This window comes from Catharus ustulatus, chromosome 6, assembly GCF_009819885.2.
Source record: "Catharus ustulatus isolate bCatUst1 chromosome 6, bCatUst1.pri.v2, whole genome shotgun sequence".
In the NCBI taxonomy this organism is placed as follows: domain Eukaryota; kingdom Metazoa; phylum Chordata; class Aves; order Passeriformes; family Turdidae; genus Catharus; species Catharus ustulatus.
This window is the reverse complement of record NC_046226.1, coordinates 40,141,588-40,164,427: the sequence shown is the minus strand read 5'-3', so window position 1 is coordinate 40,164,427 and position 22,840 is coordinate 40,141,588. Positions and strand designations below refer to the sequence as shown.

The following is a 22,840-nucleotide window of genomic DNA, read 5'->3' as shown; positions in this document are numbered from 1 at the left end:
AGTGCAACAGGATACTGTAAACAATGATTTTGAGCAGTATGCTTACAAAGAATGGGAAAAAAGTTCTGTAACTCTCAGGGAACAGACTAGCTCAGTGCCCCTGCTGTAAACCCCTCTCTCAGAAAACTGCAGGGGCACAGTTTGAAATCACATTATCCATTTTGATCTCCCAGACGCATAAAAGCAACCACAAACTGGAAAGAGTTTGTGAGTCACCATCACTCCCAAGCTGATAAAGAAAAGCTACAGCCTCCTGATTGCTTTCATTTGCTGTTCAGCTAAGCTTCAGCTGACCATGAGTAGCTGTCCAAGATTATAGCACTGCTTTGTGAGCCTTTTTAGTTGTTGCCACCATTGACAATTATGCAGAAGTGTCTGACAAGTCACTCCCAGCTGCGCAGCTGCCTTCCAGTCTCTTGTCCTCAAGAGGCAAGAGGGTCTTAATTGCCATCTCTCCCTCCCCAGCTCAGCTCCAGAGCCTGCCTTCCTCCCCCTGTTCCCTTTCTTACTCTGGGTTTTACTCCTGCTGCTGATCAACTCCTTTATTACCCATAATTTTGCAGATTCCTGGCATGGCCTTTGCCCAGGTATTTGTCTCTCCCTTTGAAGTGGGCTCACTGCAGCATCCAGCTCTCACTGGGTTTTGTTTGGTCTCAACACAAGGCACGCTGTCTCCTACCCAGGTCAGGCATGGAAACCACCACAAAGTTCAGAGAGCAACAGCAGAAGTGACTAACAACTCAAAAGATTAAAATAAACAAATGTATGTCACTTGGTTGAAAGAGTACTGGGAAGAGAAAAAAGATGTAACAATTGTTTCCTGGAAGGTGTTACTCTGAAAGACAGTATGTCTAAAAGAACACTGAGAAGGGAGAAGTCTGGCTATTGGCAAAAAACACCCTAAAGTTGAGTTCTGGGGAATGGAAGTCTCCATAACTTTCCTTTTAGAATTAGACCTTATAATTATGTACAACCCAAATGCAGACATTTATGGACATTTATGAATCTGAACTTAATATGACTTAGCTATTCTGTGGGTGCAGAGTGTCTACTATAAACAAACAACAGTAGCAACAGGAGTTCCAAGCCTGTTTCACCCTAGATCAGGCAAGAAAGAATGTAGGACTGAAACAAGTGAATACATGGGTTAGCAAAGTGAATTAGAATCTTCAGGCACAACTGTACGACCAAACACAAAGCAATAAAACTGGGCAGAATAAGCCCGAAATACTTCTGCTCTGCTCTACATAAAAAGTCCAAACAACCAAACCTGTTCCTTGTCAATGATCTGCAGAGTACAAGGTTTCTTTCCTGCAGAACCTGTGGACTCTCTCATTTTGGAAATATGGCTTCCCGAATTTTAAATCAGATGATGACAGAATGCACTGACTCCAGTCCCACCCAGGATACTACAGGCTCTGAAAAGTTCAGCTCCAGTGGAAACTGTTTTGCACATGCCTCATCCAGCAGCAGGTGCTCCCTGCTCTCTCACCTGCCTGTCATTACACCTTGCTGAGGTTTTGGGTTTGCCCTTCCCTTCAACTCTTGGTTTCTGCCTGATCAAAGAGAGCCACATCAACACAAGAAGCAAGAGGAAAAGAGAGCATGCTGCAACTACTTTCAGGGTGGGTAAGATCCTGAAATGGGCTGTGCCTTTATTTTTCCTCCCTCCCTCTCTCCCGACTGCCGGATGTCCTTGGTTCTGCAACTGAGCGGAGGAGAAAGGAGTCGAGGTTATTGGAGTTCATTCACACTGCACACAGGGCTGCTCTCGCCTCTCTTCCTGTTTGCAAGGAAGTATTGGTCCCTCTGACAACGGGAGACAGAAAGAGGCAGACAAGCGGATAGGGGAAGAGGGAAGAGAAGGGAGAGAGGGAAGGGAAACAGGGAGAGGGAGGGATTATGGTAAGAAGATCAGACTTTTCCCTGGTTAATGGAAGTGGAGATGAATAACAAGTGATATCAGGAGCGATGCAGCCACCTTGCTGCCATGAAATTCCTTTAAAAGGCCATTGACACAAGTTCCTTTGAACTCTGGAAAACAACACAACCCTGAGCTGGATAAAAAGGATCTCTAGCCCCTTCCAGGCTTTCTGCTGTCACCTCAGCTTTCAAGCTTCTGACTAACCTAGAGTATAGCCACCTCAGGAACTGCCAAAACCAGGGCATGCATAGGCTTACAGCAAGGAAGATGTGACAGTACCAGCATCCCTCCATCTTCCCCTCTCCTCCAAGCCATGCTGGGAAATCACAAGTCATCTCTCCTCAGTTCTGTCTGGCCAGGTGAGCTGTGAAGTCAGTGTCCCAACACGGGGGAGGAGACAGCAGAGTCACTTTAGAGGGACATCAACTTCTGCGGCATTCACAGGGATGAGCACGAGCAGAACTTGCTGTTTATAGCTGAACTGCAAAAATCCCCTGTCTCTGGCCACGACTCCAGCTCACTGAAAGCCCAACACCACTATCAGCACTGACCTTCAGATGGCAGGAAGCATGACTGAGTCTTTGATAGTGGCTTCCTACAGGAAAAATCCCATCTGTGCTCCTCCCAGAAGGATGAAACACTCAGAACAGCTGTAGCAGAAAAGCAAAGGGCAGCTCTTTGCCACTTCTTGGAAAGCACAAGGGAGGGAATCCAGCCTGGGTCCTTGTACACAGAATGTGCCACCATTAACTAAAATAACAATTTTTCCCTATGGAAACTCACTTTAAATTGGAAACAACATTATTTTGCCAGTAGCAACTCAATTTCTCCAAGCAAATTTATCCATCCTAGCAGTAAGTCTTTTTTTCCCTTGCACATCTAAATGTATCTATGCAAAGGTAGTTTTGGTTTATATGTCTGTTTTTCTTTCTAGGGCCCCTGTATTGGTTGATAGTGTCATTCCTTCACATTTCTAACCACAGCACCAGATATACATACTACCAAAAAAAAACCAAAAAACCTGCATGTAAAAAGTGTTCAAGCAACCAACAAAACTTCCTATGATAAATTAATCTGCCAACAAAATCCCTCTTCTGTTTGGAAAACTAAAGTTGAGGTGTCTGCAGCTCATTAATCCTCCTGCTGACCAGCTCTTACACACCCTTCATGCAGCAACAGCTCATCACATCCTACTTGAAGGCCAAAAATGCAATCTGACCCCACCATCTCAGTTTTGTTATAAATGCCACTGCATGACATAATGGAAAACAGGACCACAGACTCAGTTTCTTTCTGCATGCCTTCTCTATATTTACCCAGCCATCAATATCTTGTTCTGCACAATAATACATAGCTATGCAAAACATAACAGTCAGGCATTCTTTGAAGCAACAGTTTTATAACCCAGAGCTTCTTTTGTCTTCCCACAGAACAGAGTTTAAAACAGACAAGAAGTAATAGCCTCACTGAGATCAGAAGAAATGATAATAACCAACTAGATCCAAAAAGCTGGGTTTTTTTAAATGGAGTTTGCATAGAAGTTAGAAGGGAACAGGGGGAATTAGAGAAGCATCTCTCTTCAATAATTGTGGACTTCCTTGGGAGCACCACATAACTGAACAAAAACTCCACCATGGAGCCTACATTACTCCTTTATGACCCTTAGCCCCACAGATGTTATAGCCCTGCTTCAAGAAAACATGAGTCTGACTCACAGGAGATTTGAGAAGTCACCCCAATGCTATTTCCAATCTGAAGCAAGAGAGTAAAACTTTCAAAAGAGAGAAGAAAGAATGAATACCCAAAATAACATCCTGGTAGTGAAGATGCCAGGGAAAAAGGCTAAACCTAATCCATAAGGAATAAGAGGACCAATAAGATTATGTCTAGAAAAGAGCACTGCAGGCCTTTTTTCTGGAGATAGAAAATGGTAGTGATAACTAATCCCACAATGTACTGTTTTTTTAACCTGATTGTTTCCTTAAAAATTTATTTCACCTCAACTATGCAGTAAGAGAACAATATTTCATGACCCATGCCTATTCTAGCCAAGCACCTTTATTAGCCAGAATCACAAAAGGGAAATCTCCTCAGCACCCCAGGCTACCCCAGTGCATTCCTTCAACACAAAACCTCAAATTGGTGTTGAGTCCTCTGAGCAGGAATATGGCAAAGTCCACTCACAGCACTGAGATACTAAAACAGATAAAAGCAAAACAGCAGCAGCTGCACCATTTTATCAGGAAGACAAGATGACAAAAGACACATAACGCCAAAAAAAAGAAACAAAAAGAGAACTTAAAAGCTCTCAACTCCTATCCCTTGTCCAGACCACCTTCTCTTTCAAGTCTTCTCCATCCTCTACCTATGAAATTAGAGGACATGAAGAAGAAAGGCAAAAGAGGAAAGAACAGAAGGGGAGGGCTGCTTACAGTAAAATTGTTTGTTCATTTTCTTGACTTCCTCCTTTCCTCCCACACCAGGAGTACTTCCATTAGCATGCTGCACATCACCATAACTGATACAAGATTGTTTCTGGGAAACAGCCTCTTAATAATGCCTCTATATAACACTTTGTATCCAAGCACCATTCCACCCAAAAGCATTAATCAAAACAAATACTACCGCTCACAGGCAAACCAGAAATACAGTACTGGATTGCAAAATAGGCAGGAAACTCATTAAGATTCCCTTCAGGGCAGTAGGGGAAAAGCACTGATTCCCATTCATAGAAGGATCATCCCTAGATGTAGCGCAGAGGTCAAGAAGAAATTATGGTACTTCAGAAATACCCATATAAAGAACATATCAGAGGGATACTGTAACAGAGTTTTTAACTGTTTCAGAGTAAGCTTAACAAGTACTCCATTCCCCACTCAAGCATCATCAGGGACCTGTTTTGTCTGGTTTTGCTAATACTACTCTTAGAAGAGCAGGAGGAGAGAGGCAGGGTTGCAGATATACATATCCAAACACAGATCAGCCAGAAGACTGCAGCAGAGCAATAAAGGAGATCAGAAAAGCTGCCAAGAAACACAGTGAAGACTGGCAGAGGGGTGCAGGTCAGAATAAAGGACTATTAAGAGCTTTGCTGCAAAGTAAACTGACTTGCTTTTGACTACTCTTCCGGATTCTGGCCTGTATGGGCTATTTCTGCTTTGGGGGTCATTGCAACTGAATTCTTACAAGGTACAGTATCAACAAAATAAGGACTTCTGAGCTCTATAAATCACCAGGCAGAAGCTAGGATGGAAGGGTTAAAGGTCTGAAAATGAGAGAAAGGGATCTGTGTGACAGGAAGGGAGCATGTGAGAGGGCGTGTGACAGGCTGTGTAGCAGAATGTGTGTGTCGATCTCATTCCCTTGGAGGCTCTTGGCCAAACGTGGAGCTGAACTTTCTGCAGACTTTGTCCTGCCAAGTCATGTTCCCTTCTCACAGTGCCTTACATCACCACAAACACTCAGCTCAAAAACAGTTCAGAGCCGGACAGAATCCACCGCTCAAAGCCCAGCCAGTGAAATGGCTGCACTCACGGCACACCCACCAGATGGGAAAACAGAGCCACCGACTCTCCTCGCAGGTTGTCTCTGAGCACCCAGGAGGCCTCACCTGCATCCATGTGGAAACTGCATTACCAAGGTACAAAGAGACCAGAGGTGTTAACAGACCAATGTTTTCCTATTGCCCCAATAACAGCTCAGAACAGACTGAAAGTCTGTTCCCAACTCTGGCACAACCCTGCTGCAAGAATGGAGCCATCACACATGAGCCATAGACAAATGAGAAGCCAGCTATCCTGCAAAGACTGACACCCCAGCAGGGTCTGCATGAAGCCAGCAAGCAAACATTATCCTATCAGAACACTTCTATAAACTTGACTTCTCAGAAATAAGTGCAAATCCAAGAACAAGGCTGCAAAATGTATCACATGTACAAGTGTGTGGGAGTAGGCAATGGGACTAAGCCAACAAGTGTCTCCATTTCTTATTTTGATCCTTGTGTCAAGGAAGAAGGGTGTGGATGGCCCACTGATTCTGGGACACCGCTAAAGGCACCACCCACAGCAAGTATCAGGGAGTAGCAGTGGAAGATGATACTGAAACAAGGGAGAACAAAGTCTGCAGTCTATTCTTGTTTTTTTCTTCATCTTTCACCCCCAGCCTGCTGCGTAAAAGCAGACCTTTAGAAAATGCCCTCTAAGTACAGCTGACAGGGAGAAAATTCATGTTTTCTTCAGGCAAAGGTTTCTCCTTTCCCCACTCTTGTTTGATTTCTACAAGAACAAACAGCAGCTTGGGTGCTTTCTGCAGACCAAGGAAAAATTTTTCTTCAGTCCCATACCAGCCAGAAAGTTACATCTCCACTTTTCACATACACACCGATAACAGAGGCAACATTGTACAACTCCACAGTTGAATAGTTATTTCATATCTTACATTTTAAATTTTTATTTTTCACTTTAAAACACTCCTCACAAAAGACGTTCCCTCTTCCTTTGCTAAGGAAGGGGTTCTGACACCTTCCTTAAAGGTGCATTAGTGCAACATTGCCTGTGCTCATGCTATATGGATCTTTAATCACATCCTTACCTGGCTTCCTGTCCAGACATGCAGATGCCTGAGAATGTCCATCTCACCAGCTGTAAACACAAAAGCCATCTTTTGAACTTCTTCCTAGCCCTTTCACAGAAATCAACATATTATTCCTTTCCTGCACACAATGGCCAAAGGTGAGAAGCAGTCAACCAGAAGACTGGAATCACAAAGTTGTTGTTTGAGGGCCAGGTGACAGCTTCTCCTGCTCTTGGAGCTTGCAGCTGGCTGAGCTGAGTTGCCCTGCCTCGGTGGCACTTCTCATGCAAGCCAATGCATGCTGCTGAGGGCTGCCCACAGGACTCCGAGTGTGCATGTGTGCCTGCGTGTCAAGGCATGCACCACCACAGCAAGTCCCAAAGGCTGCTTCAGTGCAAGTTCATGTGCCCACACAAAGCTGCATGTGAGCTTCTGCCAGCAGATGTGCAAAAAGCCACTACGTGTGCATCTCTGACTGTGAACTCTTCCAGCAAAATCTCTGGCAAGGCATGTGGAGTCCTTTGGGGGCTGGCACATTTCTGCATGTATGTCCATGGCAACCAAGACATACTAAGAGCTGTTACAGAAGCTTACCTGTTCACCCTCATTTCATAAGGTCTCTAGATAAGACTAATTAAATTCCAAACATTTGCTTTTAAATGGGTTTAACACACAGTTTTCATAATTACACTTGTTAATTTATTTTCTAAGTTAATGGCAATTTATTATGAAGCCTAAAACTACCATTTAAACAAACACACAGAGGCCCTATTCAAGCAGTACATAGCTACTTGAGAACATTTTAAAAGTCTAATTCCTAAACTCAAGGAAGTCACTAAATCTGCAGACTCAGTACAAAACAATTCTTTCTTAAAAAGGCAGAAAGATTTGTTTCTTCAATTCACTTATTAAATTAGTTCAGTTCACTCAAAGCTGGTGGAGGTAGCATAAAATGGGTGGGAGGTACCTCTCTCCTACAATCTCCAAATGAAAACAAGACAAGGAATGAGTTATGGTCATTTTAAGACCTAGAAAGAGACAATTACCAAAACCAACCAATTCATTCTGCAAAATACAGATAACACTACCCTGACAGAATCAGTTATTTAATAGTTCTCTCCAGCAAGTGTATTTTCCTATATGTATCCAGTGCATGATTTGTGTGATTATAGTACAATTATTAAAAAGTGCATATTTGATTTGACCTTTTTATTCAAATGCAGTTTTGTACAAGTAATGAGGAAAGAAATTCACCTAGTAATTACAACTGACCATTTTGTAATGTAAACATATAACTATGATATAATAGCATAAATATATAAGTACATAAGTACACAGATACACTGTATTGTTTGGCAAGGAGCAGCAATAGATGAGCCTGACTGATTACACTAAAGCTGCCTTTAAAGAAATTATCAAATGCAAAACAAACTTTAAATGAATTATTTAAATCACTAACTTTAATCAGGATTTCTATCAGCAAGTGGGAAGCCTTGATTTAAACCAATCGACCTTGTTTGCCTCCTAGCTGCAAGTAGGGCCAGTGGGCCAACACTGCCCCGCACCCTGCAGGGAGAGAGGATACAACTTCCATGCCCTATTGGTTTCAAGAAATTTTTTGAGCATATTTGCCAATATTTTTTAAATCTTAAAACAAACTAGAAAGCCTTATATGCCAGGAGACACCTACTCTCTTGTCAGTCATGTGCTTTAGCAATCAATCTGATACTCACCTAACATCTTATTTACATCTCAGAGAGGTTTCTGTGAGTACACAATACAACCCGACTCTGCAACATGTCTTTTAAATTGCTTCAATTCTCACATCCCACAAGATGGTTCCCCTACTTAATCCTTACAGGCACTAGTTTGGGTCTGTTCAAAACAAGAATTAGATTTCTCACTCTCTAACATTTTCACCGACTTCCCACTAAATAAACTTTTTGTTTTCCCCTCCTTAAACCTACTAGAAAGGTCTGCAATGCTCTGCTCCCCTCTGTGCACTACCTTAGTTAACCTTTGTCCTCTCCAAATAAGATTGTTAAGAGTTTGACAGTGTATACTTCAAAGTGATTTATAATATTACACCAAGATTACGCAAATCACCTTAGTATTTTCTTTTTGACACTCTATAAAGCAAGTAATTTTGATTTAAAGGAAATCTGGTTTTGAGATCTCCAGATATAAAAGTACAAGTTACACTAGCTTTAGGGGTGTCTCCCTTTCAGTGGGAACACAAGAAAGGAATTTGTCTATGATCCAAATATGGAAAAAAAAAGTATTTGGTCACAAGCAGGAAGTCACAGAACAAAATTGACACAGGAATGCTAAAGGAAGCCATTGTACTCTTCCTAACTGATATTTTTAAGGTCTGACTGAACATGGACAGCCTCTTCTAACATTATTATACACCTTTCTCAAACCTGAAGTAACTACAATAAAAACACTAAGTCAAACACAATACTTGTATACTAGCAGAAGTATGATCTAATGACCAAGTTCAACCTGTTTACAGCCTTAATGCAGACCTGTACCTATCAGAAGGAAGCACTCCCCTGACTTTCCTCCTAAGATGAGGTTCCTTCACACCAAGCCAGTTTCCACACTCAAGAGAATGTGACTCTGCCTTCCCGAGTTATTACGCTGTAAGGAAAACAAGTTAACACATTCTACAGAAGATCAGCAGAACACTCTCCCCCAAAGAAACAAGGTATCTTTGTATAGAATAATAAAATGGACCTAAAAAATCAGGTAGGTTCAACCCCCACCACCATGGGCAGGAACACCTATGACAGTTCTAGAAGACTGACTTTTCTCCAAGGCTATCAGGTGTGTGAATCTCATTACTCGGTGGGGGAGGGAGGGAGGTGGGGAGGGAAAAGAGGGAGAGTGGCAAACAATCTGATAAGCTTTCCTATTCAACATGCAAAGACCCACACATCTGCAACAATGACACTTTCACATCAGTTGCTTCCAGAGCAGAAAGCAGTATCATCCTTCAATGCACTCAAGACAAAGCACATTATATTCTATACTCTTTCTTAGTCAGATGGCAACCACAACTTCTGATAAACAGCAACAGTTAAAGATTTTTAAATTCTAAACTTGAAATTTGTAAAACTGACAGTCTTCACAGCCATACATTCACAGAACAGATGTAATTACAAGAGACATACTTCTGGGATGTGAGACCACCGCCACTTGATCCAACATTCAACAACAGCAAAATATTAATCCTTCTGTTTACCTCAGAACAAGCATGCAGAGTTGCAAAGACTAATCACAGAGAAAGGAAAAGAAAGTCATAGCAACCAAACGCCCTTTAACACACTGGAAACACAACTCTTCCTGCAGGTGTAAGACAGGGACAAGGCAGCAAACTCCTGTTCTGTATTTATACGGCTGCATAGCCTCCCCCTGCCTCCCTGCACAGCCAGCTGGTAAGGGAAACATGCTGACCAGGCACAGGGAGCTGCAGCAGCAGTAACTGGAAAAAGCAAGCGACGGCAACCCCAGGCACACTGCCAGGACACACTAATTCTCTGATAAAGTTTCCTGTCCCTATTTTTTTAGATTAGGCAATTTATATATAAATATATAGTCCCTGCTGTGGCAGTTCTCCCTGCGTCCCTTCACAACATGAATAACTCTAAGTTTCCTCTGGCAACTACAGAACTCCCATGCAGCTGCACAATGACCCATTTTCTGTCCTCTCTCAGGCTGGTTTAGGTTTGTTTCCTCCACCTTTCATTTTGACAGTCTGGGAGAAAGTTTTAAAATATTTTCACCCTGTTTTTTCTCCTGCAAAAGCTGACCTTCCTGTATGAAAAAGGATGCATGGGGATATGCATGTATGAGAAAGAAGTACCACTGCAAGTGCTAGATTTCAGAAAGGGGTCACACCAGGAAACCACACAGTCAATCTGCCTGTGTCACAAGCCTTGCAGCAGAGGTATCTTCTGCTGAATATGCCAGAGGTGCATATTCAAGTGGCAAAAAAGCGTAGCAAGGCCAACCCCCATCTGGCCCTGGTACAATGTGTACCCCATCCAACGCCCTCCTTCCACAGTCCAAATGATAGAAGGGTAGAGCTCAGCGAGAACTGGCTGAAGTCTTCAAACAGTTTTTGTTAACATAATTAAAATATAAGGAATGTTCTTCTACCTCAGTAAGGGGGTTATGTCTTGATTCAGACTCAATTACAAAAATCAAGCCCACCACTCAGTAAAGGAACTAGAAACCAGGTTTTCTGTTTTCTTTTGTCTGATCTCAGACATAGCCTTCTCTCTGACACCCAGGAACAGCAGATCAACTCCATGTACCTTGAAACAAGAAACAGATCTGAGAGGAGTCTTCCCTACAGACAAACATAACCTGCAGTCATAGCCAGAAACCGTCTGACACACAGTGATCCAAATTGTTAGTCAGAAATGTGACTCAGTGTTGGAGACTCCCTCAAAAAAGCCTTTCAGGGAAGGGCCCAGCTGTCCCTTCAGGAAAAAGAAAAGAAGGAAAGGAAGTTTCAGGAGGCAGAGCATTTCTCTTTCACCAGTGTTTCAAGGTTTCCTTCCAGGCCATAACGAAATCCTGTTTTGCCAGATCTGTGGACCTTAGCACCATAAGCGCCAGTGAAATGGCACGATGAAGTGTAACCACCAATGTAAGCGAAGTCACCTTTTAACAGCACCATGCAAACCGACAGCCGTACAGACAAGTTTCTGTCCTAGAAAACTTGCGACCTGAGTTGACAGGATGCAACAGGTGAATGACACAGAGAACTTCAAGTTGAGCAGAGAGGAAAGCTAACAAGTTACCACAAAGCAAGTAAACATCTCCGGACAGTACCTCCGGAGAGAGCAGACAGAAACCCAGACTCTTCAGATACTCAACAGCCACGAGAAACTGACACCGCTAACCAGATGCCTGCGACCCCCTCAGCAAAGGGACTCTTTCCCAGGGGACAACCGCGCAGTCCCCGCCGCAGACACCGCGCATCACGGCCGGCGCTGGGCTCCGGACCCAGGCCGAGAGTGACCCCTTCCCTCCCTCCGCCGGGCCCCACTCGGGGGACGCCGCCAGCCCGGCCCGCACCCCGCCGGGCCCTGGACGCTCCAGCGGGACGGGCCGCCGCCGTGCTCTTCCTTCCAGCACCTTCCAGCGCAGCCCGGCCCGGCCCGGCCGGCAGCACGACGCGAGCGGCCGGCGCTGCGCCGCCGGCTCCCGGTGGCAGGGAACGCTGCGGCGCTCGGGCCGGCGCAGGCCGCGGGGCGGGACAGCGCGTCCCCGTCCCCCGCCGTGAGTCACGGCCCCGCGGGCGGCGAGAAGGAGGCACCGCCGCCCCCACAGCCAGAGCCAGCGCTAAAAGTTACCGGCGATGCGCGGCCGCCGCCCCCCGTGGCGCAGGTGCCCAAGCCGCGGCGGGAGGGGCGGCCCGGCCCGGCGCTGCTCCCGGCGCTCTTGCCGGCGTTGTTCCCGGCGCTCTTCCCGGCGCCGCGGCGGAGCTGCCGTGATGTCACGCGGGCCCGGGTCACGTGCAGGCGCCGCCCGCCCCGCTCCGCCCCCGCGGGTCCTGCGGGACGCGAAGGCTCCGCGCCCCCGAGCGCTCCCGCCGCCCGGGAGCCACGCGCGCCCGCAGCCCCGTCCCCACCGAGCCTCCGCCGCCGGCCCGCCCTCAGCGCGGCAAAACCAGCGGCAACAACAGAACAATCCCAAAGCAGGTGCCGCAGCAACGGCGCGCGTTCCCCCTCCGCAGAGACCCTTGTCCTTCCAGCACTCGCCAAGAACCTGCTCAGTGATGCGGTATCGGTAAACAAAGAGGAAAAAAAAAACCAAAAAACCCAACAAAACCACGGCTTCTTGCTGTCCTAGAAATAGGAAACATAATTTAGTTTAAATTCACCAGGCATTCGAGCATGAGCAAATTAAACACGTTATTCCGTCCAGCCGAGCCTCGTGTATTGCACCAACCCTGCCCTGAAATAACCCCTCTGCTTCACAAACAATTTGGCACTCTTATTAAGACCTTACACACAACTTCCTAACGCTGCAAACTACAGAAAGTTTTAAGCAAATAAACAGGTACAAAAGGTTATGAGCCGCTGTGCTTCATGACTCCCAGACTTCTTTCCAACGCGAGAGCAGTGTTTCCGTCTTTCCTTAAAAAAGAGAAGGCTGAGAATCTCATTCATCTCCCTCTACGCATTTCGTTGCGGAGATAAACACTAAGCAGCACTAAATTAATTTAACTGCCTATGACCTTTCCCTCTACACGGTGCCCACGAGATCCTCGGCCAAGGATCCAGCGGATGCACAGGCGGCAGCAGAAGCCAGGTTTCGTCTAACACTCGTCTAAGTCGACCAAGCCTCGTAAAGAACAACCCAAACTGGGCAAAACCCGCCTCTTTGCCAAGAGCCAGGACCAGCAGCAGCTTGCCATTCCACACGGGCATGCTCAGGGACGATTAGCGACCCACGGCCGCCGGGCTGTGCGTGCCAGGCCGCCTTCCCTCCTTCTGCCCACGAGTTTACCCAAGAGCACACGGACAACGCCAGAACCCCGTGAAACCTCGTGTCCCGGAGCGAAGCTGCGGCGGGGGTGACACCGCTGCGCCCTTACTCCCCCCCGCTCCTACCGAGCGCCTCCGCAGCTGCAGCCCGGAGCGAAGCCTTGGCAGGGCTGACAGCCGAGGTCAGCTCCGCCAGCCCGGCGGGCCCGACGCGGCCGCTCAGGGCGATGAGCGGGGTTGTGCCGCCGCCGGGATCCTCCTCCTCGGGGGCGGGCACAGCGCCGGGAGCGCGGCCGGGGCTGTGCGCTGCGAAACCGCGTCCGCGCGGGCCCGCGGCCGCTGGCGCTCGGTTCCGGGCGGTGTGCGAGCGCCATGGCGGGCGGGCGGGGCAGTGCCGTCCTGCTGCTCCTGGCGCTGTGCCTGCAGCCGCCGTCCGCCCGGGCTCGCAGCCTCCACTTCGTGACATTGGTGAGGGGGACAGGGGAGCGCGGGGGGAGCCGGACCGGGCCGAGATGGCTGGGTCGGGCCGAGGTGACGCTATGCCGCCCGCAGGTGTACCGGCACGGAGACCGCTCGCCCATCAAGGCCTTCCCGAGGGACCCGTACCAGGAGAGCGCTTGGCCCCAGGGATTCGGGCAGCTCACGCAGGTGCGAGCGGAGCGAGGCGAGGCGGGGCGGGGGCCGGCAGGGGTCCGGACCGCCGGTGACGCCCGGTGCCGTTGCAGGTGGGGATGCGGCAGCAGTGGGAGCTGGGCCAGGCCCTGCGGCGGCGCTACCGCAACTTCCTCAGCGACACGTACCGGCGGCAGGAGGTCAGTGCCAGCCCCTCGGCTCGGGGAGCGCCGCTCTCGGCCGCCCCACGGTGGGCCCGAGCCGCCGCGGGGGCCAGGGTTGCGGGTGGCTCCTTTGGGAAGGGAAATGCCAGCGCCGGGACTCGTCTCCAAGTATTTTCGTTCCTTAGCCCATTGCAGAAGAGTAAGAAAGGCCAAGCGCGGGCTCTGAGCTGAGTCTGGCCGCAGGGCACGGATCGGCCCCGTCTCCGCGCTGCCCTCGCAGCAGTTGCGAAGGCAAATTCCAGCCAGAGTAGTGAGACTTTTCGAGTCACCCACTCTAAAGTCCAGGGAGCTAAACAGCTGTGTGTATTGTGGCTGGTATTTGTTTCTTATTCGAGCTTGTGAGATTTTTTTTTTCCTGTTACAATAGCTCACAAGAATGCAGCCCGTGTTGGCCCTGCCCTCCCCAGTGCACCTGAGGTATAATCTCACCAGAGCCTGTAAATATAAGTAATAATTACTGGCCAGCAATGACCCTCTCATTTCCTTTCACCTGTAATGTATTGACAGCTTCAGTTGCCCAAAGCAATTAATTCCCCTCTCTCTCATTAGGATGTTCTCACACTTTATAATAGTTCTTGAGAAACTGATAGATTTAATTTGAGAAGAGTCACAGAGCCCTTGGGGAACCATGTACTGAGCACAGAGGAAATGATAAAAGATTTTTAAAAAGTAAGGAAATAAAAAATCCTCCTAAGTACCCTTGCTAATAATCAACTGGTATTGACTCAATTGAAATCTGAACAGGTGTCCAGACAAGAGGCTGGTTTAGATGGACAGCAGGCAGCCAAGGCACCTTGTCCCACTTCAGTCTCTGCCCCACTTCAATGATTTTATCTGAGCTCAATTAAAGTGATTGAACAGATGGAGCAAACTAAGAATAACCATATACCTTTCCTTGTTTCTTCACTTATAGGGCTTCCCAGTGAGAACCCAACTTGTCACAGTTCAGATTACATTCTTTCTTTGACATTTACTTCATCAACAAAACTTCCAGCATTGGCTCAAACACAGATCCTTTAACTATTCTCAGTAGTTCCTTTCCAAACATACTTCACTCTTACACAGCTTCTGCAAGTTGAAACTGTTTTCTTTCTCTTGCTTGAGAAAGAAAAACAAACCAAGACATGTGCAAACAAAAGCTGTTCTGCTAACCAAGCCTGAACCCTTGCTCAAGTTGAGCAACCTCCCTTGTAAGAAGTGTTGCCTCTGGGTGACACCATATGACTGTCTGTCACCTGACTCAGCGACAAGCTGGAGCCTTGTGGCAAAAGGTGCTGAAGAAAGCATGTACACTCAGGGCTTAATTGCTTGGGGGTTTTATGATACTTCTAGAATTAGGTCCTTATCTTTTAAAATATTTCCTTTTTATTTCTTCAGAGCTTACCAAGGATAAAAGTAAACCTGTCTAATGAGTACAGGGTCAGTTTATTCAAACCACAGCTAAGAGGTAAAAGTGGGCAGACCCTGATGTCAGAGAAAAGAACAGTTGGATTTTTTTCCTTATGACCGTAAAATTTCTGAGGTACATTTCATATGAGAGAGATTATACAGAGTATATATATATTATGTTTCTCTCCTAACATTTAAAAAAAAATTCCTATCTTTACATTATATTTCATTCTTCAGGCTTTTTGTTGTTGTTTTGGATCAAACATGCTGTTTCCTGGGACATTCTTTTATGCTTTTCTGTTCTTGTTTTATCACTGGTTTCTCTCTAGTTTCCCCTTAACTGTTTTGAGTACACAGATGCCAGAATACTAAAATTTTACCATTGTGAACTTCTGAACATTGCTGTATTTTTCTAATTTCTCCTTTTTTTCTGGCTCAGAGCTGTCTCTTCTGAGCTCTAGAATGGTCAAGTCTTGGCTCATTAATCCAAAGAACCCACAATGATCATATAAAATTCCAGCCCTCTTTGTTTTAGTTTATTCTCTTGTTAGTCAGATCACACTTGTCTTTGTTTCTCAGATGGAAAAGCTGAGGCTTGAAGAAGCCATTTCTTTTCCTGAGCACAGTCAGTCATTCCTTGAGCCGACAACAGAATGCAGTTTTCTTCAGTACTGCTCTGCAAATATAGCACATTTCCTATCCGTGCCCATAGTTTTCTGCATCTTTGTCTTCCTATTTTCTGACTCTTCTTCAGACTTAGACTCCTTTCTGTCTCTATCTTCTGCGTAGTACACCTGGGTATCCAGACCAGACAGCTCTAGTATTCGAGAGCAGATTTTCTTTGTGTGTCCTGACAGTTTGACCAGGCCAACATCTGCAGGCTCGGTCCCTTGGACTCCTGCTCCCCTGCTGTCCCAGAGCAGCTGCAGGGCGCTCAGCAGCGTTCCTGGGCGAGCGCATCATCCTGTGCATGAGCACCACCACCTGCAGGGGTGTTAGTAATGGTGCACTATCCCTGTCCTGGCAGATCTTCATCCGCAGCACGGACTGTGATCGGACGCTGATGAGTGCAGAGGCCAATCTGGCCGGCCTCTATCCCCCAGAAGGACAAGAGATGTTCAACCCTAACATCTCCTGGCAGCCTATCCCTGTACACACAGTGCCTGAGTCTGATGAAAGGGTAAGTTCCTCTGAAAGATATGTATTGACTACTCAAGTAGTGTAGTGTTCAAAAATATTTGCTACAGTCTTCAGATTCTCTTGAACTTCTCCTGGGACCTACCTTGCAGAGGTTTTCCTATTCTCAGAAGAAGATGAGAGAATTCAGGGGCTGGGTTCACTCAATATGTCAGGTGCAACACCCAAGCAGACACACATGGTCTGGAGTATGTCAGCAAGCACTCTGTGAGGCTGTGTATAGATGCAGTCAGGAGTTCATTATAGTTGTGCATGTTTACTGCAAATTCTTTACTCCAGCATTCTTGGTGACCTGGCTGCTCTTGTCTCTGCCCAGCTACTGAAGTTCCCTTTGACACCTTGTCCACGGTATGAACAGCTACAGACTGAAACACGGCACTCAGCGGAATACATAAATAAGACCAAAGAGAATTGGGTAAGTGATTGTTTGCATGAGGTAAGGTGGTTCTAGGCTTGTAGTCATCACCTCCATATAATCAGAGCTCTGAGAAAAGGGAAGGGATACTAGTGCATATGGTACATCATGAGATTAGAAAAATGAAGATCTTTCTCTCTTCTCCAACCTACAGCAATTCCTGCAGATGGTGGCAAAGGAGACCGGGATCCGGAATATCTCTCTCGAGAGTATATGGAGTGTGTATGACACACTGTTCTGTGAAGTAAGTCTGGCCATTATCTTACACCCACCGGAATCTGGTCTTTAGGATTCACTGGATTTGGTGGAAATTATTTTACAAAATCCCATGAAACAACTTTTCACCCTACAATTAGAAGTAATGTTCTAATTTCAGAACAATAGTTCCTACTCAATAGAGAGATGTGCCAAGAATTACCTGGTTTTGCACCCTATAACCTCCTACTCTGTAGCTCAGATACATATGTCAAAGTCAGAGAAAGTCCCACCTCCATAATAATGATCTCTTGAAAGTCACTAGAAAATTACTGCAATCTGAAATCTTTAGATCTCTGTGGACAAGCCTAAGTCCAATAGGGTAGAAATGAAATCTCTGCAAACTGAAAAAACATCACCTTTACGATTTCAGTTGGGACCTTAATTAGGACTATTCCTGGTGTTACCTCTCCTTCTGTTACTTTAAATCAATCACCTTTCTGTGCTCCTGTTAATCCAGATCTAAAAGAAAATACATCTATCCTGAGTTAAGTGGGGTTTACTCACATCTGTTTTTGACCTATTTTAAAGTTTCTCAGAGTATAACTGTACAGCCTGATGAAGTAAATTAAGGACATCTTTCATGTCAAACTTGTGAATTATTGAATTATGGACATAGTAAACTAAAGCATTTTTACATTGTGTCACACTAATTCTATGGATGTGCAAGACTGCTTTGCTCACTGGCAGTAGCATACAGTGGTGTGCACTATTTTGGGGGTGTAAAAGATAAATCAGCAGGGAATTGCACTTTGCTAAGTAAAGTAGCAGCTTGGGTTGCTGCAAGCTGAGAATATTCTAGTCCAGAGCTGCATTGTACTATGTGAATTTGCCCTTTGTATCACAAGCCTGATTTCCTATCTTGTAACAATCACAGTGAATCAACTTCTGTTGGTAACAAACTATCCTTTGGTCGGAGAGATCAATAATTTCAGATCTTCATTTTCAAGAGTCACTTAATGAGCTTGCAGATTGGGCCTGGAAGGCCAGCTGACAACCACTATAATCCCCAAGAACTTGGAGAACAGCCCACAGTCCCAAAGCAAAACCAGAATGTTGTTAGGGAAAGAGTAGTTCTCACTCAGAACTGTACCCTCAGACTGATTGGTCTCTTCAGCTCTTTTGGTCTTCCTCCTTTTTAGTAAGTCATGCAAAAAGTGCCCTGAAGAGGATTGTTTTTCTCACCTCAGCCAGTAGAGTCATTCTACTATCTGGATGGAGACAATAAAGAGCTGAATTTACCAGCTATGTTCTTTTTAAATTAATGAAGAACTAAATAAATACCTAATCTGCTGATGGAATTTCTCTGAACCACTCAGACAGAATGGGCCCTTAAGGACATTCAGCCTCAACTTCTGGAAGTCTAATGGGATGTGGTAAAGAGAATAATGCTGGGAAACCACAACTTCTATTTGTCTGCTATTATAACTAATCCTTTCATGTAATGAGTTGGCTGCAAAGCAAATTCTTCTCTTGGTTCCCAGTTCTCGGCCTCCTGGGTTTGAGTACAGGGCTTTGTCAGTGGTGCATCCCACTGTTACGTCCACAGAGCACTTGCTAACTTTGTCCAGTATCTTTCAGTGCCCCTCAGAGCCTCCACTGAAACAGGTGCAGGTACACCAGAAACTCTGAGTTTATGTTCACTCACTTAGCTGTTTAGGGGTTTTTTTGGCCATATGCCATCTGCAGGGCAGAATCAGCCATATGTAAAGTTAATGCCCTAAGATTATTTTATCAATTACAACATAACCTTGCATTCCAGCTGTGCTTTCACAGAAATGTAACTCCTAGGTTGTAGTCTTTATTCTTCTCATTACTATTTTCTGAAACAACATCAAAACCCACATATATTCTTCGTATGCAGCACAGCAGTGTGAGTTCAGAAGCACAAATAGGAAACGGGCATATTGCATATTTAAAATAGTGTAGGAAAGCAGCAGCAGTATGGGCAGGTCGCCAGACACCCTCCCCTTCTCTGTTTAATTTGCAACCTGTGCTACCTGCACATTAATGTTCTGTTTCTCTTTCTAGCAAGCACACAAAATGGATTTGCCTGGATGGGCGACTCCAGATGTCATGACTCACTTGAGGGAACTAAAAGACTTTGGTTTTGAATTTCTATTTGGGATCCACAATCGGGTAGAAAAAGCTCGTCTGCAAGGCGGTAAGTGCACCAGGGAGGGAGCCTTGTGCTGCTGTCTGGCTTTTGCCTCTTACCAGCTGTTCCCTTTCCCCAGGGGTCCTGCTGGATCACATAAGGAAAAATCTAACCAAAGCAGCAAATGTTTCTGCCCATCAGAACCTAAAACTACTTGTCTATTCAGCGGTAAGTTAGAACTGGGGCTGGCTTTTAGCCGTCTCCTGCTTACAGGGGATTGGGGCTTGGTGATAATTTTAACCCTTTCTGGCTTCCCTACAGTCCAGGCAGTGAATAGTACATGCATCTTTGCTTCTGACTGGGTGGGAGATGCAGTATCTGGCATCGTTCCTCTGGGATCCCTGAGGAAAATTCCTAATGTGTCCTTGTTCCTGTTAGCTCAGGCTCATGAATGAGACTGGCAGACTTTGGGGAGCCACTGTGCTATTTATTTGCTAGATGGGTTGATGCTACTCAAATGTGATGTTTCAGAAGTGTGGATACATCTGTCTCCCCTTTCTAGCAGCCTACTGCCTAGAAAGTCAAGCATCTCTTCCAAATTGCTCTCTAGAAATTAATTCTCAAAAAACAGTGCAGGATATATACGGCTGTTTCACTTCCTTCCCTTCTCTGGCACCATCACAGACCACTATTCTAGCAGTACAGTTCCTCTCCCATTTCCCAGATGGAAGTTAAAAAGGTGACATCCCCTCAGCACTGCCTTGTCCGTTACTGGGAACGGTCTGAGCTGCCCTGCCACATCCCTAAGGGTGACTGATTTGGTTTTTTTCCCTCTTTCTCAGCATGACACCACACTTGTGGCACTGCAGATGGCTCTAGATGTCTTCAACAAGATCCAAGCACCATACGCCTCATGTCATTTATTTGAACTGTACCAAGAGGATGATGGGTGAGGGCTGCAGTAAAGACATGTGCTGTGATTTCACCTCGAGGGTTAGGCTAGGCTCCACTCTTGGGGCATGCAACCTTACTCCTAGTGGCAGACGCCCATGAGGAAAACTTATCACCAGAATAAAGGAAAGGGTGTGCACACTGAGTTTTTGGGAAGGGATGACTTCAACTAGAGGGGAAAAAAAAACCATCTTGCTGTGTTTCGTTTTCAGTAACTTCTCTGTGGAGATGTTTTACCGAAATGAGAGTGGGAAGGAGCCCTTCCCACTGACAATCCCTGGCTGTCAGCATAAATGCCCCTTGCAAAGATTCTTGGAACTCACAGAGCCTGTTGTTCCCCAGGACTGGGAGCAAGAATGCAAAGTGTCAAGCAGTATTCACGACACAGGTGAGCCCAGGCTTGACCAGAGTGTGGTAGAAGGGGAAAGTCTGGATGATACCATACTGATCACTTATTTTCTCCCTTACAGAACTCTTTGTGGGTTTGGCTGTGTGTGGATCCATTCTCCTTCTCCTTATTATTCTCCTCTTGACTGTACTCTTTCGCATACAGTCTCAGCCCCCTGGCTACCGGCACGTTTCCAATGAAGGAGAAGAGCAGCCCTGACAGTTGCTTCAACTCCTTCCCAGGCAGTAGGAGGGAGCTCTGTTGCCCCTAAGGATGATTGGGTACCTTCAGTTACTCAGCATTCTTTTTTGGCCTTTGCTTCCCAGAACAAAGCTGGACTTGATTTCTGGATGCTTTCTAAAGGTGACATCCTTTAGAAAGGACTGAGAAAAAGAACTGAGCTACTCTACGGAAATGACACCTTATCCTTGAAGCCAATATACTGTGTGGTGCCCCAATCCTCATACAGCTTACCCAATCTGGGCTTCCCAACATGGCCAGTTTCAAGTTTTCCTCCTTTCAAGTGACTCTAACATTACCACTCATTCTGACTGTGGCAGAGAAGCTTGGGGCTCCAGCAGCTGCCACATCCAGTTGCATTTCTCTTCAGGGTCAACCCACTTTGAGTGCTTTTCCCTCACATCATAAGGCTGCTGCTGGTGGAAATGCTGGGCTTGAGCTGAGGGCACAGCTCACCAACAATGCACCAAGACTCATCTACTGTCCATGCAGAAGGAACTGCTGCAGATAATGGGAGACATGTGAAGTGTTTCTTGTGGTTGCTGTCAAGTAATTACTGCTGCCAACTGGGTTTTCTTCTCCTCTTCACATTGTGGGTCAAGAGAGAACTGTATTGAAATCAGGACAAGACTGAAAACCTAGCATTTTTAATCACTTCTAGGATTTGGCTCAGAGTAGAATCCGAGCAGAACCCAAAGAAGCTCTAAGAGCTTCATGAGAGAGCAATTCCTGAAGGATCAGAGCTGGCAGGTGACTGTGGATTCCTTTATTTGTCACACTTGGGCATTTTGTCTGAAGTGTGATTCTATCTCCACCCTGGCCTCTCTGCGCACTGCAGCTGCTGCAGAGACCTTCACACCAAGTGCTCACCACCTGCCTTGTAGTTTTTGGCAGAAAATGAGAGAGTGCAGCAGGCACCAGAAGCACAGGCTCTTCACATGGTGATACTGCACATTCACTTCCTACTTTTACTTCCCTTTCTGGTGCAGTTCCCTTCCCCTCTTGGATGCAGAAGCCAGTTCTTAGGTTACAAACATTTCCTTTTGTTCCCCCTAAGGAGTACCGTGGGGACTTTTCTCCACACCGTAATCATCATCTGGCAGCATGGGAACCCTAAATCAGCAGAAGCAGCTTGCTGTTCTCAGCATCTTCCTCACCTTTATGTCCTCTGAAGATACAAACTAGGTCTCCTGCACAGCAAGACAGTCATAAAAAAAAATGCTTCTGCCTGTGAGAACAGGCACAAGAAAGAGGTGATAGAAAGTGCATTTAAGAGGATCAGACCTTTTTTTTAAAAAAAAAAATTTGCACACACAGAGAAAAGGTTTCTATGATGATTTAGACATTTTGACTGTGAATGATTTTCTGTACTTGTTCCAATACATTTCATTATTAAAATCAATTTCACACTGAACTCTACTCTTCTTCTCTAGTTTACAGGGTTAGCACCAGTGTGCTCAGTGTTGGAAAGCAGGCAGAATTCACTGCAGCATACCCCCCTCCAAGGAATTCCCTGTTTCACAATCCCACATGTAGCACAGGAGATCTGACATAAACTGGTTTTGACTGCAGCAGCTATGTATAGATACAGCTGATGATGCATCCTGACCAACTTGGAGGGGTCTTCTGCAGACCCAGTACTATGACTGGTACTCCTACCACGGTTGTACATCATAGACCTCCTGTGGAAAGGTCTCAAACTTCTTCCCTACAAAAGCAGTTCAGCAGTATCCTCAAAGCAGTCATTCTATTGAAGACTTTTAGTTTAGTACAAAATTTTATTGATATTAATATTGCAAAACTATAAACATGAATGTGGAGAATCTGCACAGGCTTGGAGCTCATCCCATCTCCCATCAACATCTGGGACAGCAGCAAGACCCCGGGCAGCCTTGTAAACAAACTAGAAAAGCAAAACTTAACTGTTTAACAACAGTCTTGCGATTTCACTCTGAGCAGGGGTATTTGGAAGAAATCCCTCATTTCTGCTTTATAACACTCTTACCAAACATTCTGAAGCACATAGGCATGGTTGAAAAATTTCACCTAATCATTGGCAAAAAACAGCC

The 22,840-nt window shown here is 45.8% G+C and overlaps 2 protein-coding genes across 4 annotated transcripts in view; one reads left to right on the top strand and one right to left on the bottom strand.

Moving 5' to 3' along the window:
- NR1H3 (nuclear receptor subfamily 1 group H member 3) overlaps positions 1 to 13,249 on the bottom strand; it is a 30,683-nt gene extending 17,434 nt beyond the window's left edge. Inside the window, exon 1 of one of the 3 annotated variants that reach the window (XM_033063810.2) lies at positions 13,129 to 13,249. The gene's annotated coding sequence lies outside the window, so the exon portion shown is untranslated. Of the gene's footprint in view, positions 1 to 6,514; positions 7,135 to 11,865; positions 11,936 to 13,128 lie in introns of those variants that run through there. The other 2 variants (XM_033063812.2, XM_033063814.2) reach the window with 2 other exon arrangements.
- Positions 13,250 to 13,348: 99 nt separating this feature from the next.
- On the top strand, positions 13,349 to 22,185 carry ACP2 (acid phosphatase 2, lysosomal). The gene is made up of 11 exons (XM_033063807.1): positions 13,349 to 13,470; positions 13,555 to 13,650; positions 13,728 to 13,814; positions 16,255 to 16,407; positions 16,741 to 16,839; positions 16,994 to 17,083; positions 19,126 to 19,258; positions 19,332 to 19,420; positions 20,035 to 20,141; positions 20,356 to 20,531; positions 20,614 to 22,185. Exons 1-11 carry the CDS (start codon positions 13,375 to 13,377, stop codon positions 20,748 to 20,750), a joined length of 1,263 nt encoding a protein of 420 aa, XP_032919698.1. The 5' UTR covers positions 13,349 to 13,374; the 3' UTR covers positions 20,751 to 22,185.
- The last annotated feature ends 655 nt before the right edge of the window (positions 22,186 to 22,840 follow it).